Genomic DNA, 14,171 nt, shown 5'->3' on the forward strand with positions numbered 1-14,171 from the left:
TTGTTCCATGTGATGTTGGGGTTTGGATGCTTCAGAGAGCTGCCTTTCAGCTGTCGATTGTGAACCCTTCACCCACACACTTGATTATGCAATGGCAGGATCTGTGCTTCCCCACAGCCACAGAGCTTTCGGTCTTCTAGTGGGAAGAGCAAGAGTTAGAAAGGCAACAGTGAAGGAATGGCACTTGCTTAGGAAGGAGAGTTTAATTTGTGAGGATCTGATTCTGCCTTTATTTTATTCATTTTCCTTCTCTCCTAGCTCGTTTCCTTTCTGTAGGGGTCCTAAGTATTATAGCCTTATTTTCAATTTTTGGTTTTTAATTATAGTGCTGCTCTGTAGCCCAGTTATATTTAAAGGTATGTCACTGGTGCTATTATTTTTAAAAGCCAGCAGTTAGCTGTAACATTTGTTCGCAGCTCAGATTTGACATTTGACAACTCCGCCTTGGCATGAGAGGACTTTCTGGTAAACTAAAAATATATATAGTTCTATATTTCTACATATTATGTAAGATAGTTTTCTAGTTATCGCTGTGTGTGAGTGGGGTAAAACTTCCACTTACTGGTTAGATAACAAAGGAATGATTATAGGTTCTGAGTTCAAAATGGCTGTGGTTTGAAATGACAGCCTGTAAGACCTATTAGGTTTGTTTGTTGTTTTTGAGACAGGGTCTCACTCTATAGCCCAGTCTGTCCAGGAAACCTTTCAGTATTCAGTATAAAAATAATTTTCTTTTTTATTTGTTCTTAAGGGGCCAAATTATGGGGAAATAGCCAAGAGTTGGGCATGCTAATTTCCTCTGATAAGGCTCTTTGCTGTGTCTTGTGCAACCATAATGTACAGTGTTTCCCATTGTTAATAAATGTCCTCTGCATGCATTGTAATAACTCCAGAGGGATCCATGAATACATATTATGACTAATACCCCAAACCTAGCAGTGTGTTCGTAGTTTAAAATATAGCAGAGTGCTATAGATTTTCAAATGTCCCTGGGCCGTCTTGAGGCTCTTTTTGTGAATATATTATGTTTTAGACACTGTTAAAGCACATCACAAGTTGACTAATTCTAATTTACAGTCTTTAAATCTTGGGAGCGCTAAGTTAAAGCCGTTGTGATTGGGTCAATTCTGGTCTGATTCCCCACTGTTCATTGGGGCCAGGACTCAGAGAGGCCAGAATTGGAGATGAAAGGCTCTTCTCTTGGAAACAGAGGCCAGATATGTGAAATTCCAACTCCAGGATGCTAGTCAATAATATCCACCTGTTTTCTGTCTGAAATTGCATTTCAGGTTCCTTTTCACAGGGAAGAGATTAAGGGGTAGCATTTGAATATAGTTCTGCCTCAATTTTTGCTTTCAGCTTGGTCCTGTCCGTGCCCGTCCCCCCCCCCCCCCCCAGGGCTTCTCCATATAGTTTTGGTGCCTGTTCTGGATCTTGCTCTGTAGACCGAGCTGACCTTGAACTCACAGAGATCCGCCTGGCTCTGCCTCATGAGTATTAGGATTAAAGGCGTGCGCCACTGCTGCTCGGCCAGCTTGGGTACTTTTAGTATAGGGCTTGTTCTTGATATTGAGCAAATTTCTCAATTTTTAGGGAGAACTCTTCCTTTAACAAGAGACTCATCAAAGCAGGGCTCATTTATAGTCAATATATCTTTTTTCCTTTAGTTAGAAAGAACAGCGCCTCTAAGAAGGACCTTCAACTGTTGATTACTTGGGATTGGAATAGCATTAACATCCATTTCTAGGATGTTAGGAGAAAAACTGTTTCTGGATTGACCCTAGATGAAAAAGAAGGTTGACAGGTTTTGAGGGAACATGGGGCATAGAGGCCCTAGAGGCCGAGTGAGAGTAGATAGAAGTTTTTTTTTTTTTTTTTTTTTGTTTTTTGAGACAGGGTTTCTCTGTGTAGCTTTGCACCTTTCCTGGAACTCACTTGGTAGCCCAGGTTGGCCTCGAACTCACAGAGATCCTCCTGCCTCTGCCTCCCGAGTGCTGGGATTAAAGGCGTGTGCCACCACCGCCCGGCAAGTAGATAGAAGTTTTATGGAAAGTACTTGGTCCTCCTTCTGTTGTGGGAAAAGCTTATGGAGTCATTTTCTTGCCTGCTGGCAATTGGCTATGTGGGTAGAAGTGTTAGGTGGGGTATGTTATGGGCTAAGTGTTTTCTTTGTTCTATTCCAGTTATAAGTTCTGTGGAGCTCTCACTGGATGCAGATGTACAGACCAGTAATTTACTGATAACCTTCTTAAAGTATAGCTCGATTGTCATGCAGGACACTAAAGGTAAGACATGCTACCTTGGAGGTTCGGCTAACATCATAAAGAGCCTCGTCTGTATTTTGAGGCTTTGACCTATGAACCATTGGGGTCTCCTGTGCAGGTGACAGACCTGTCTCTGGAAAACAGTGATTTCTCACTGTTGGGTGACAATTAGGTGGCGTTGGGAAAACCTAAAGTTGGAGGAGAGTGCTTAAATATAGAAAAGGAAAGAAAGTTGGCCCCCACAAAAGTCATTAAGTGTTCTTAGCAGGTCTTGGTAAGTGGATGCATGCTCTTCTGTGTGGGAAGTTGGGCAGGGGGATTAGCATGCTTCAGGGAATTCCCTTCTGAGTACACACACTAAAAGCGTTAGTTTGTGGGTGAATTAGAGGTCTCTTGTGTAGAGAAGATTCAGAGGACTGTATTTCTTATCACTTAAAATAGAAATGTCACTAATCCTAGATACAGCGTGGAAGAGGGAGAGAACTGAGTGTTGGCATTGTTTTCCTGTGAGGTGAGGGCCTTTGAGATCCTGGGCACAGCCTCTCCAGAACTGCAGCAGAACACCATCATGCCAGCTGTATGCTGGAAAGGGTGCTTTTCTTTTCTCATTTACAGGTCTTCTGTCCTTCATTTTTCTGTGGCTTCCTCTCTCTTTTTGGTTTTGATTGTTTTTTTGTCTTTTTTTTTTTTTTTGGTTTTTTTTTTTTTTTTTGGTTTTTTTCAAGACAGGGTTTCTCTGTGTAGCTTTGCGCCTTTTCCTAGAACTCACTTGGTAGCCTAGGCTGGCCTCGAACTCACAGAGATCCGCCTGGCTCTTTTTTTTGTCTTTTTGTTGTTGTTGTCTTGAGACAAATTGAGATTATCTGTCTGTCTGTCTATCTATCTATCATCTATCTTAAAATAATTGTACAGTGACCACCTGTGTATCCCACTGACATTTTGCAGTATCTGGTCTGCCTTAAATTCCTGTTAAATTGCTGTTATTTTGGCTGTATCACTTTAAAGGACATTGCAGATATCACTCTAGTTCACAATTAAGTGCTTTGGCCCAACTCTCCAGAAATTAAGAACATTCTCATAGATATCCAAAATGTCATTATATCTAAAACAAAACAAAACAAACAAAAAACCAACAATGGCTCTCGAATAGTGTGTAAAATTCAGTTCATATTCAAGTTTCTCCAGTTATCCCTCAAATCTTTCTCTTTCTTCTTTTTACAAAATTGACAGTTTCATACATTTACCTAATGAAATTTAGTAGTTTTTTAGTCTGATTTAAATTTTCTTCATTTGTTTTCTAATTATGACACAGGGACTGACTGTGTAGCTCTATGTGGCCTGCACTCACTATGCAGACCAGCCTGGCCTTGAACTCACAAAAATCCACCTGCCTCTGCCTCCATAGTTCTGGGATTAAAGCATGCGCCACCATGCTTGGTCCTGATCTTTGATCTTTGTCCTTCTCCCACTGAAAGCCTCTTCCCAACAAGTCCCCATCCTGATTTTTTTTTGAAGATTTATTTATTTATGGATAGGAGTGTTTCGTCTTCTTGTATGCACACCAGAAAAGGGCATCATATCCCATGGGACTACAGTTATAGAAGCCACCATGTGGTTGCTGGGAATTGAACTTGGGACCTCTGGAAGAGCAGCCAGTGCTCTTAACCGCTGAGCCATCACACCTCTATGTACCCCTCACCCCCATCCTACTTCATGTCTTCCTACTAGGTTTAAATATTGTTTGATCTTATGTGCATGTGTGTGTGCCTGAGAGCATGTTTTTGTACCACATGTGTTGTACAGGAGCCTATGGAGGTTGGAAAGGGTGTTGGATCTCCTGGAATTGGAGTTACAGACAATTGTGAGCTGTCTTGTCAGTGCTGGAACTGAACCAAGGTCATGTCTTCTAAAAGAGCAATGATTGTTGAGACCATCTGTAGCAACATCCCCCCCCCATCTCCCCCTGAGTTTAATCACAGGTTTCTCGCTCAGTGTGGGTGGGAGGTTATTTTCTGGAGCAAGGGTGATTTATCCATAGCTACACCACTGAAGAAATGACATTCCTTCCTCAGTAGTTGTTAATTGCCAGTAGTCCCAGAAGGAAGGATGGGTCCTCCTCACGGGCCCTTCCATATCCATGATGAAATGTTGACGCCCAGACTTGTGTAGGTGTTGTGTATATAATCATAACTACAGTGAGTTGATGAATGCAATTTCTATATCATATCCAGAAGATGCCTTTTTGCTGCAGATCTCCCTATCTTCTGGCTCTTACATTCTTTTTGTTCCCTCTTCCCTGATGTTTCCTGAGCCTTGGAGCAGGTGATAAAGCCATCCCATTTAAGGTCAAGTATTCTGCCATTACTTAGTTTTGATGCTTTGGCAGTTACTGGTTTCTGCATTAACCATGGTGTTTTAGTTAGGGTTTCCATTGCTGTGAAGAGACAACATGACCACGGCAACTCTTATAAGGGAAAACATTTAAGTGGGGCTGGCTTACAGTTCAGAGGTTCAGTCCGTTATCATCATGGTGGGGAGCATGGTGGCATGCAGCAGGCATGGTGCTCGAGAAGGAGCTGAGAGTGCCACATGAATCCACAGGCAGCAGGAAGAGAGCAAGAGACACTGGGATTGGCTTGAGCATCCGAAACCTCAAAGCCCACCCCCAGTGACACACCCACTCCAACAAGGCCACACTTTCTAATAGTGCCACTCCCAATGGGCCTATGGGGGCATTTTCATTCAGACCACCACATCACGGGATATTGCAATAAAAAGCTTTTCTGATGAAAGCTTCTCTCTCTCTCTCTCTCTCTCTCTCTCTCTCTCTCTCTCCCTCTCCCTCTCCCTCTCCCTCTCCCTCTCCCTCTCCCTCTCCCTCTCCCTCTCCCTCTCCCTCTCCCTCTCCCTCTCCCTCTCCCTCTCCCTCTCCCTCTCCCTCTCCCCTCTCCCCGCTCTCTGTCCCCCTCTCTCTCTCTTGATTTCTTTCTTTGTCTCAAGTATCCTAGGCTGGCCTCACACTTGTTCTGTTGTAGGCTAGCCTTGAACCCTTGATTCTCCTGTCTATTTACAAGTGCTGGAACTACATATGTGTACTACCATGCCCACTTTAGTTATTAACTTATGGTCTATGAATAACTTCACATTCCCAGATATCATAAAATCCAATTTCGGGCCTGGAGAGATAGCTCAGAGGTTAAGAGCACTGACTGCTCTTCCAGAGGTCCTGAGTTCAATTCCCAGCACCCACATGGTGGCTCACAACCATCTGTAATGAGATCTGGCGCCCTCTTCTGTATACATAATAAATAAATAAATCTTAAAAAAAAAAAAAAAAAAAAAAGCCGGGCGGTGGTGGCGCACGCCTTTAATCCCAGCACTCGGGAGGCAGAGCCAGGCGGATCTCTGTGAGTTCGAGGCCAGCCTGGTCTACAAAGTGAGTTCCAGGAAAGGCGCAAAACTACACAGAGAAACCCTGTCTCGAAAAACCAAAAAGAAAAAAAAAAAGAAAAAAAAAGAAAAAAAAATCCAGTTTCATTGTAGAACCAAAAATTGTTAAAATCAATTGTTTTTGCTGCCTTGCTTTCTGTGAGGAGAGTGTACTGCGGCTCAGAAGTAGTCTGCGGCTCCTTTCAACATGTTTTGTACTTCAGAAGGCTTTTTCATTTGCCAAGTGAGCAGGTTTCTGTTAGGAGGGTTTTCAAGAGCTCTAGAAAGGAAGGAAAGACCAAGTTCAGGGGCTCTGGAGTGAGGAGAAAACCCTGGTAGACGGAGGTTGGAAAGCTGAAGGATCAGTATGGGAAATGAAGACTTGCCAGAGCTGAAAGAGGCCTGGCTGTGTGAACCTAAACTGTGCTGTGTTCAGTGCATTAGCTATCGGAGACTTTCACCTTGAAAACCTGGGCTTTTTCTCTCATATCTCGAGTTACTCTTTCAAGAGTGAGAGCTACACAGGGAATAACTCCATGCAAATATTCCATGTCACCAACTCCTAACATAGAACAGTCCACTGGGAACTGCTGAGGTGGTTGGTTCTTTGAGACTTGGCAAGTGAGATCTGGCAGGCAAGGATAACAAGACTCTTGTGTATCTGAGTTTCCCGAGGCTATTGCTTCTGTATGGAAATGGGTAGCCTGTTCCTTTCTCTACAAATACTGCAACAACTACAGCAGAAAGAAATTGCATGGATGTGACCCAGAAAAATGAACTTTTCGCTTTGCTTGATATAACATGCTGAATTGAGGCTCTTGGAATGCATTTTTAGCTCTAACAGTTATATAAGCTTCTGTTCTGGTGACTTCAGGTTCATAAAACAAGCCCAAATTACGGACTAATTAATAGCCAGTATGAGTGGTCGAAGCGTCTATAGACTGCAATACATCTTTGCCAACAGCCATTATAAACATGGCAAGGGCAAGGTTGTGTATGCTGAATAGTTAATTTAAAAAAAATGGCTGTTCTGTGGCTTCAGTTGCCCATCTCTTCCTGTGTCTTAGCCCAAGACTTGCTGTACCATGTCCTGGCTATAGGATCTCATTATCATTGTTAATATTATTATTATATATATTGTGGTTCTGGGGATGGAACCTAGGGCTTTACCCATGGTAACCAAATGCCTTACCACTAAACCACAACCCCAGGCTCACATGATCTTAGGAGCAGTAGAGCTAACATTTTCTTTGTCCCAGACAAGACATCTTTTTCTTTTCTTTATTTGGGAAAGGTTCTCACTATGCAGCTCTGACTGGCCTGGAACTCACTATGTATACTAGCCTGGCCTTGAACTCACAGAAATCCATCTGCCTCTGCCATCTAAGTGTTGGGATTAAAGATGTTTACCACCATCCCTGGCTCCTTTTTTTCTCCTAATGTATGTATAAATTGACATCTATAAAATTCTTTCCTTTGGGTTTATTTGTTCGTTTTTTTGTGAGATATATATGTATGTATGTATGTGAATTGCATGGGTGTGCCAGAAGACGGTGCCTGAAGAGGGTGCCAGAAGTGGGTGTCAGATCCTTTGGAGATAGAATTCCAGATAGTCGTGAGCTGCCTTTTATATATGTTAGAAACTGAACTTCAGTCCTCTGGAAGGAAGAACACTCTTAAGAACTGAGTCATCTTTGCAGCGCCCTGCATTGGTTTGTATGTTATGAAGCATAAAAACGTAAATAATATAGTAGTAAAATAAATGTGAACCTACTACTAATCAATTTTAAAAAACAGATGTTATGTTGTTGAAGCTGCTTCCTCGGTCATTCCTTCCTATTCATTCTCTGGATTTTATGTTTTCATCCTCTTATGTTAGTTCTGCTCTTAAAACCTTTAAAAAAATCTTTGGTTCTTGTGTCTTTGGTGTTGTTACCTTAAAGAGAAGTCTGCTTGATCTTTAACATAGGCACTAAGGTAGGGGGTATGGGTTAGTAGTGGAGCTCTTGCTTACCACGTGTAAGGCTCTGGGTTCGCCGGGCAGTAGTGGCGCACGCCTTTAATCCCAGTACTTGGGAGGCAGAGGCAGGCGGATCTCTGTGAGTTCGAGGCCTGCCGGTCTACAGAGCAAGATCCAGGAAAGGCGCAAAGCTACACAGAGAAACCCTGTCTCGAAAAACCAAAAAAAAAAAAAAAAAAAAAAAAGGCTCTGGGTTCAACTGGAAAAAAGGCACAGGTGTGATAATAGGAGAGATTCCGAGGGTACATCTTGGACAGATATTTTACAGGCTACCAGGATAAAGAACAGTTTTCTGGGAGAATTCCTTTGCCTAAGAGGGAAGCAAGACTTAATTTAGTACCACCTTGATTTTGATTCATGAATGTGGGGTGTGTGTGTGTCTAGGCAACCTTGGGTCTCATTCCTCAGGTACTATCCACCTTCTTTTTGAGACAGGTTTCTCACTAGCTTAGAAGTCACCCAGTAGGTCAAGCTGGCTGCCAGTAACTGGCTGCCAGTGAGCGTCAGGGACCCGTTGCTCTGTCTCCCCAGAGCTGGCCTTACAAGCCTGTGTCACAGACCTTTACTAGGACTGAATTAAGCCCTCATGCTGGCAGGGCATGAATTACTGATGGACTGTCTCTCCAGCCTTCCTTCATGACTTCTGTGACTGCTCCTCTGGAGGATGGACATCTTTGTTCTCTACTGACATGTGATTTGGATCATGTATAGAGAAGATTTATTTTTTCTTTACAGATGAACACAGACTTCACAGTGGCAAACTCTGTCTGATTATCCTTACATGTATTGCAGAGGTAGGTCTGACTGTGGACTGTGGGTGTGAGTTGGTTTCTTCCAGAATGTTCTTTTCCTGCCCACCCACTCCTGTTCCATGGCTTGGGTCCTTTGTGTTGTCCATCTCCTTCCTCTAGAATGTGAGCTTTGGTAACAGGACCTTTGCTTCCATAGCTTCTGTGTTCTCATTATCTGGCACACAATGTCGACTCATTTAGCATTTATTAGATGAATTAGTAATGAACTTTTAGGTGGCTGGGAAATGTAACTCTTTGCGGAGTGCTTGCCTAGCATTTATGAAGCCCTGGCTTTGATTCCCAATAACACATTTAAAAAAAAACAAAACAAACAAAAACAAAAAACAAAAACCCCAAAACTGGCATGGTACAGCACTCTGGAGGTGGAGGTAGGAAGATTAGAATTTCAAGGCTTGTTGGGAAGTGGTGGCTTACACCTTTAATCCCATCACTCAGGAAGCAGAGGCAGGTGGATCTCTGTGAGTTCGAGGCTAGCCTGGTCTACAGAGCGAGATCCAGGATAGGCTCCAAAGTTATACAGAGGAACCCTGTCTCAAAAAAACTGGAAAAAAATTTTTCAAGGCTTCTCCTTGGCTATAATAGTGCTTTTGAGGCTAGCCTGGGAATACATGAGACCCTATTTCAAACAAAACAAAACAAAACTGATATAGTAACTATGGTAGTTGAGAATAGGATGGATGGTTCCACATCTTCCTTTTTTTTTTGTTTTGTTTTGTTTTGTTTTGTCTTTCGAGACAGGGTTTCTCTGTGTAGCTTTTGGGGCCTGTGCTGGAACTCAGACTCACAGAGATTCACCTGCCTCTGCCTCCCAAGTGCTGGGATTAAAGGCATGCACCACCACTGCCTGGTAACACCCCCCTTTTTTAAAGACAGAGGGTCTGTTATAGTCCAGGGTGCCCTTGAACTTCCTTTGTAGTTGTGGATAACCTTGAACTTCTGATCCTTTTGTGTCTACCTTCTGAGTGTTGGAATTACAGGCACACAGTGTTCCACCATACCTGGTTTTATGTGGTGCTGGGATTGAACCCAGGGCTTTATGCATGCTAGGCAAAACTATACCAACTCAGCTGTGTCCCCATCTGTATTCTTCTGGCCCTTAACAGTTCTAACCAAAAGATTTAAAACTTTCTAGAAAACCCATCCTTTCTTTCCCCTTGGAGCTGCCCATGTTGTGTCTTTTGTATTTAGTAAATCCAAAAAGGAGCTAAAGTCTCTTGAGGGTAGAGGAGTAGAAGAAAAGCAGAGGAGAATGGTAGTGAGCAAGAGCTGGAGGAGGAGGAGGAGGGGTGTGCATGAGTGACTTCTCTCAGTTCACTTTGAACGTGGGGGAGACTGTTGAGCTGGTAAAGGCACTTGCTACCAAGCCTGATGACGTGAGTTTCATCCCGGGATCCACATGCTGGAAGGAGAGAGCTGACGGGCTCCTGTAAGCTGTTCTCTGACCTCCACACGCGCACACACACACACACACACTGTGATTTTTTAAGAGGGACTTACGGAGGAATTCTTTTGACTCATAGTTTGAGGTGGTGTAGTCCAGCCCAGCAGGGAAGACATGGCTGTGGGCTCATGACTGGGAGCCTGCAGCACCCTTTTCACAGTGTGCCTGTGGCCAGGAAGCAGAGAGAGGCAAATGCTGCTGCTTATCAGTTAGCCTTTTTCCTTTTTCTCCTTTTGTTCTTATTGAGTCCTTAGCGTGTGGGGTAGGACCAGACACATTGAGGACGAGTCTTCGGTTCCGTAGTGTGATCCCCTGCGTGACACCCTCGTAGACACACACGGAGGAGGACTTCTCAGGGGTTTGAAAGCCAGTCAGGTTGTCAGTGAGGAGCAGCTGTGTGAAGAGGCCTCTTCCTAAGAGGAAGGATTAATTCATCTTTTGGCTGGATTAACTATCGGTGATGCCCGAGTGTGGTGGAGCTTGAGCTGGTTTAGAGCTGGATTTACAGCTTCTGCCTCTCCTGTTGGAACCCCTTCCCTTGTCTTTGTCTTTTAAGAAAATAGCCAAGCTAGTCCATAGGGGGCAGTAGTCTCTCACACGGTCCCTTCCTGTATTCTCTGTGGGAAGATGAGCTCTTTTTGCAAGGCTAGGGGAAGCTGGCTCTGGAAGAGCTGCTTATTAACAGCGGGCCTTCTATAATTGCTGTTCAAAAATGTTTCAAAGAAAATCTTTAAAGGAGATGTTTTTCACAAATTGTAACAGTTCCTAGTAATTGGAGTCTGTGGGCATGTCAGATCTCGGGAAGGTGTTGGGAAAGGGCCAAGGGGTGTTTATTTCCAATCTACTGTGAGAGGAGTTTGATTTTTCCCTCAGTCTTTAAAAGACAGAGAGAGACGGGGTCTTGTCTGCTTCAGTGCTGCCAGGAAAGCAGCTGCTTCCTGCTGTGCTGAACTCATTCCCAGCAGAACACAGGCCTGCCTTACTCCTCGTGTGGAGGCTGCACATGCATCCGATTGCCCCGATGAGAGCCTCCAAGCTGTCACAAACACAGCTGACTTCTTGGGCAGATGGGAAGGAAGAGAGAATAGGGAAACAGATTCCTCTGATCATTTGTTTCAAGTCCCTGGATTTTAATTTTTATTGTATTTAATTTTCTCAGAGATCTTCAACCCGTTAAAGACATACTGGGAAATTACACTCAATTTCATGGCTTAAGTTAGGGATTGATGTAAAGGTTCTAGGATTATCACATTAGCTTTCCTCCTGATCCTGAAAGTAGTTTATAAAGGTCCACGGATTTGAACTGATATTGTAATTCAATTGGCCAAACACTTGCTTAGCATGACCAAATCTGGTGTTCAATCTCTACCTCTGCCTATACTGGTATTCCTGTAATCTTAGCACTCAGAGGCAGAGGTGAAGGCAGGAGGATCACAAGTTCAAGGCTATTCTTAGCTTCAGAGGGGGTTGGAGGCCAGCCTAGGCTAGAGACCTTGTTCTGGGCTTTTGGGGAAGGGGGGGGGTTGTATGCTAGATTACAAATGCCTGTGTTCATGTCTGCCTGCTTGCGTGCTTTCCTTTATTCCTGCTCCCTTGTCTCTCCCTTCTGCCCCACCTCCTCCTGTTTCTCCTTCTCTCTTTTACAATACAGTTATTTATTTATGTGTGTGTGTGTGTGTTTGTGTGTGTGTGTGTGTGTGTGTTTGTGTGTGTGTGTGTGTGTGTGTGTGTGCGCACGCACATGTGCACTCGTATGTCTAGGCTTGCATATAGAGATCAGAGGACAACTTTGTGGATTGCAGCTATGTGGGTTGCAGGCATCAATTTCCACCACGTAGGTTGCATGGATCAAACTCAGTTCATCAGGCTGGGTGGCAAATGTCTTTATCCACTGAGCATCTCACTAGCCCCTTTCTTTCTGTCTTTCTTGATCTTTCTATCTTTATTGTAGTTCTGTCTTTCCACAGGGTCTCATATAGCCTAAATTGGGATTAAAATGGCTGTATAGTTCAAGATGACCTTGAATTTCTGATCCTCCTGTCTCTACCCCCCAAGGGCTGACTATTAGAGGTGTGTGCCTGCATGCCCAGCTGAGTTTCTTAAACACAGTTCTCACATCTCACCTTTTCTATCTTTATTAGGATCAGTATGCCAATGCGTTTTTACATGATGACAACATGAATTTCCGAGTAAACTTACATAGAATGGTAAGTGTGACTTCCTTTTTTTTTACTTCTTATTTTTATTAGGCAAGTTTTTGTGTGTTGACTGAGTTAGGATGAACTTGATTCTCAAGAACAAATGTAGCTGGATAAGTGTGCCTAAAGGGACTCAGGGCATGATGGCTTTTCAGCAGAGCCATGCCTGTCCTTGGGGTTTTTTGTTTGTCATAGAGTTGTTTCTTGCTCAGCTGATAGAAAGATCCACAACCAGCTGGGTGGTGGTGGTGCACGCCTTTAATCCCAGCACTCAGGAGGCAGAGGCAGGCAGATCTCTGAGTTCAAGGCCAGCCTGGATTACAGAATGAGTTCCAGGACAGCCAGGGCTATACAGAGAAACCCTGTCTCCAAAAGCAAAACAAAACAGAAGGAAAAAAAAAAGAAAGAAAGAAAGAAAGCTGGGTGGTGGTGGCGCACGCCTTTAATCCCAGCACTTGGGAGGCAGGGGCAGGTGGATCTTTGTGAGTTCGAGGCCAGCCTGGGCTACAGAGCAAGATCCAGGAAAAGGCGCAAAGCTACACAGAGAAACCCTGTCTCAAAAAACCAAAAAACCAAGAAAAAAAAAAAAAGAAAGAAAGAAAAGAAAAAAGAAATATCCACAACCAAATTGCTACTGTAGTAATACTGGAGTATATAATAATATAGATTTAAAAAAATATCCAAGTCTAAGCTTTTTATTTTCAAAAGGCAGTATTTATTTCATTTTTCATTATTTTAAAAATTACATTTAGTATGCGTGTGCACGTGCATGTGTGTACATTCACTTGCACCTCTCTGCCTCTGTGTGCATGTGGCACAGAGGAAGTGTGGGTGTCAGGACAACCTGCGGGGGTGGGGTTACTTCTCTCCCTCTGTCACATGGGTCCTAGAACTTGAACTTAGGTTGTCAGGCTTGGTGACAAGTGCCTGAAACTGCTGAGCCATCCTTTTAAGTCATGCTCCCCCTGGACACTGAGTCTTTTGTAGCCGAGACTAGCCTCAGCCACACGGCCTTGAACTCCTGATTCTCTTGCTTCCAGCTCCTTCATGCTAGAGTTACAGGTATCTACCACCATGCCCTGCTCTATAGTATGGTTGTTATTAAATAAGACAACAGTCTGCTTTACTCCCCCGAGAGGTGGAGAGAATGGAAGCTGAAGCTTGGCTGGAAGTGTGCTGAAACCAGAGCATGGTTTCAGTGTGAAACTTCGCTTCCCCCACCCAGACTGCTACAGTTGCTGACTGTGTAGCTGCCACCATCCTCTCCTCTTTTTATTTATTTAGTTTTTACTTTTTAAATTTATTTTTTATCTATGTGTATGAGTGCTTTGCTTACATGTATGTCTGTGTACCACTTACATGCCTGGTGCCTGAGGAGGCCAGAAGAGGGTGTCGATCCCTAGGAACTGGAGTTAGATAGTTGTGAACAGCCATATGGGTGTTGGGAATTGAACCTGGGTCCTTTGGAAGAGCAGCCAGTGTTCTTAGCTGCTGAGCCATCTCTCCAGCCCTACCTTCTCTTATGTGTGTGTGTGCAGGTGCAGTGTATGCATCTGGTAGCCAGAGGAGAACCTTAGGAGCTGTTCCTTAGGGACTGTCCACCTATTTTTGAGACAGGGTCTCTCATTGGTTTGGAGCTTGCCAAATAGGCTAGGCTGGCCAGCTAGGGAATCTGAGAAATCTGCCTGGCTCTGCCGCCCCCAGCCCTGGGTTCCACATGAATGGCACCGTGCCTGACTTCATGGGGCTTCTGGGGGTTGAACTTGTGCTTGCTTTTGCCAGCTGAAGCATCTTCCCAGCCCTTCCTCTTCCTTTTCTTAACTGTTTTTATTACTGTAGTACAGTACCAGTGTGCCTTCTCTGTTGCTCACAGTGCCATGTGTGCAGTATAAATAAAGTGAGGGTAGCATTTGTCCTGTGGTAGGGTGTGCCAGTGCCCCGTAGGACGGACTGTCTATCATCTTGCTGTAAATTGTATTTATTTATTTATTTATTGGTTTTATGAAA

The 14,171-nt window shown here is 43.8% G+C and overlaps 1 protein-coding gene across 5 annotated transcripts in view; it reads left to right on the forward strand.

Moving 5' to 3' along the window:
* Window positions 1-14,171, forward strand: part of Armh3 (armadillo like helical domain containing 3) — a 204,478-nt gene that overhangs the window by 59,273 nt on the left and 131,034 nt on the right. For all 5 annotated transcript variants that reach the window (XR_008212810.1, XM_052711924.1, XM_052711922.1 and 2 more), the window contains 3 exons: window positions 2,184-2,285; window positions 8,449-8,507; window positions 12,108-12,173. Coding sequence is in view for 4 of the 5 variants with exons in the window: in XM_052711924.1 (XP_052567884.1) it covers window positions 2,184-2,285; window positions 8,449-8,507; window positions 12,108-12,173 (227 nt within the window). In the remaining variant the exon portion in view is untranslated. The remainder of the gene's footprint in view (window positions 1-2,183; window positions 2,286-8,448; window positions 8,508-12,107; window positions 12,174-14,171) is intronic.

Source organism: Peromyscus californicus, unplaced genomic scaffold (genome assembly GCF_007827085.1).
Source record: "Peromyscus californicus insignis strain IS unplaced genomic scaffold, ASM782708v3 Scaffold_4__1_contigs__length_199733344, whole genome shotgun sequence".
Taxonomy (NCBI): domain Eukaryota; kingdom Metazoa; phylum Chordata; class Mammalia; order Rodentia; family Cricetidae; genus Peromyscus; species Peromyscus californicus.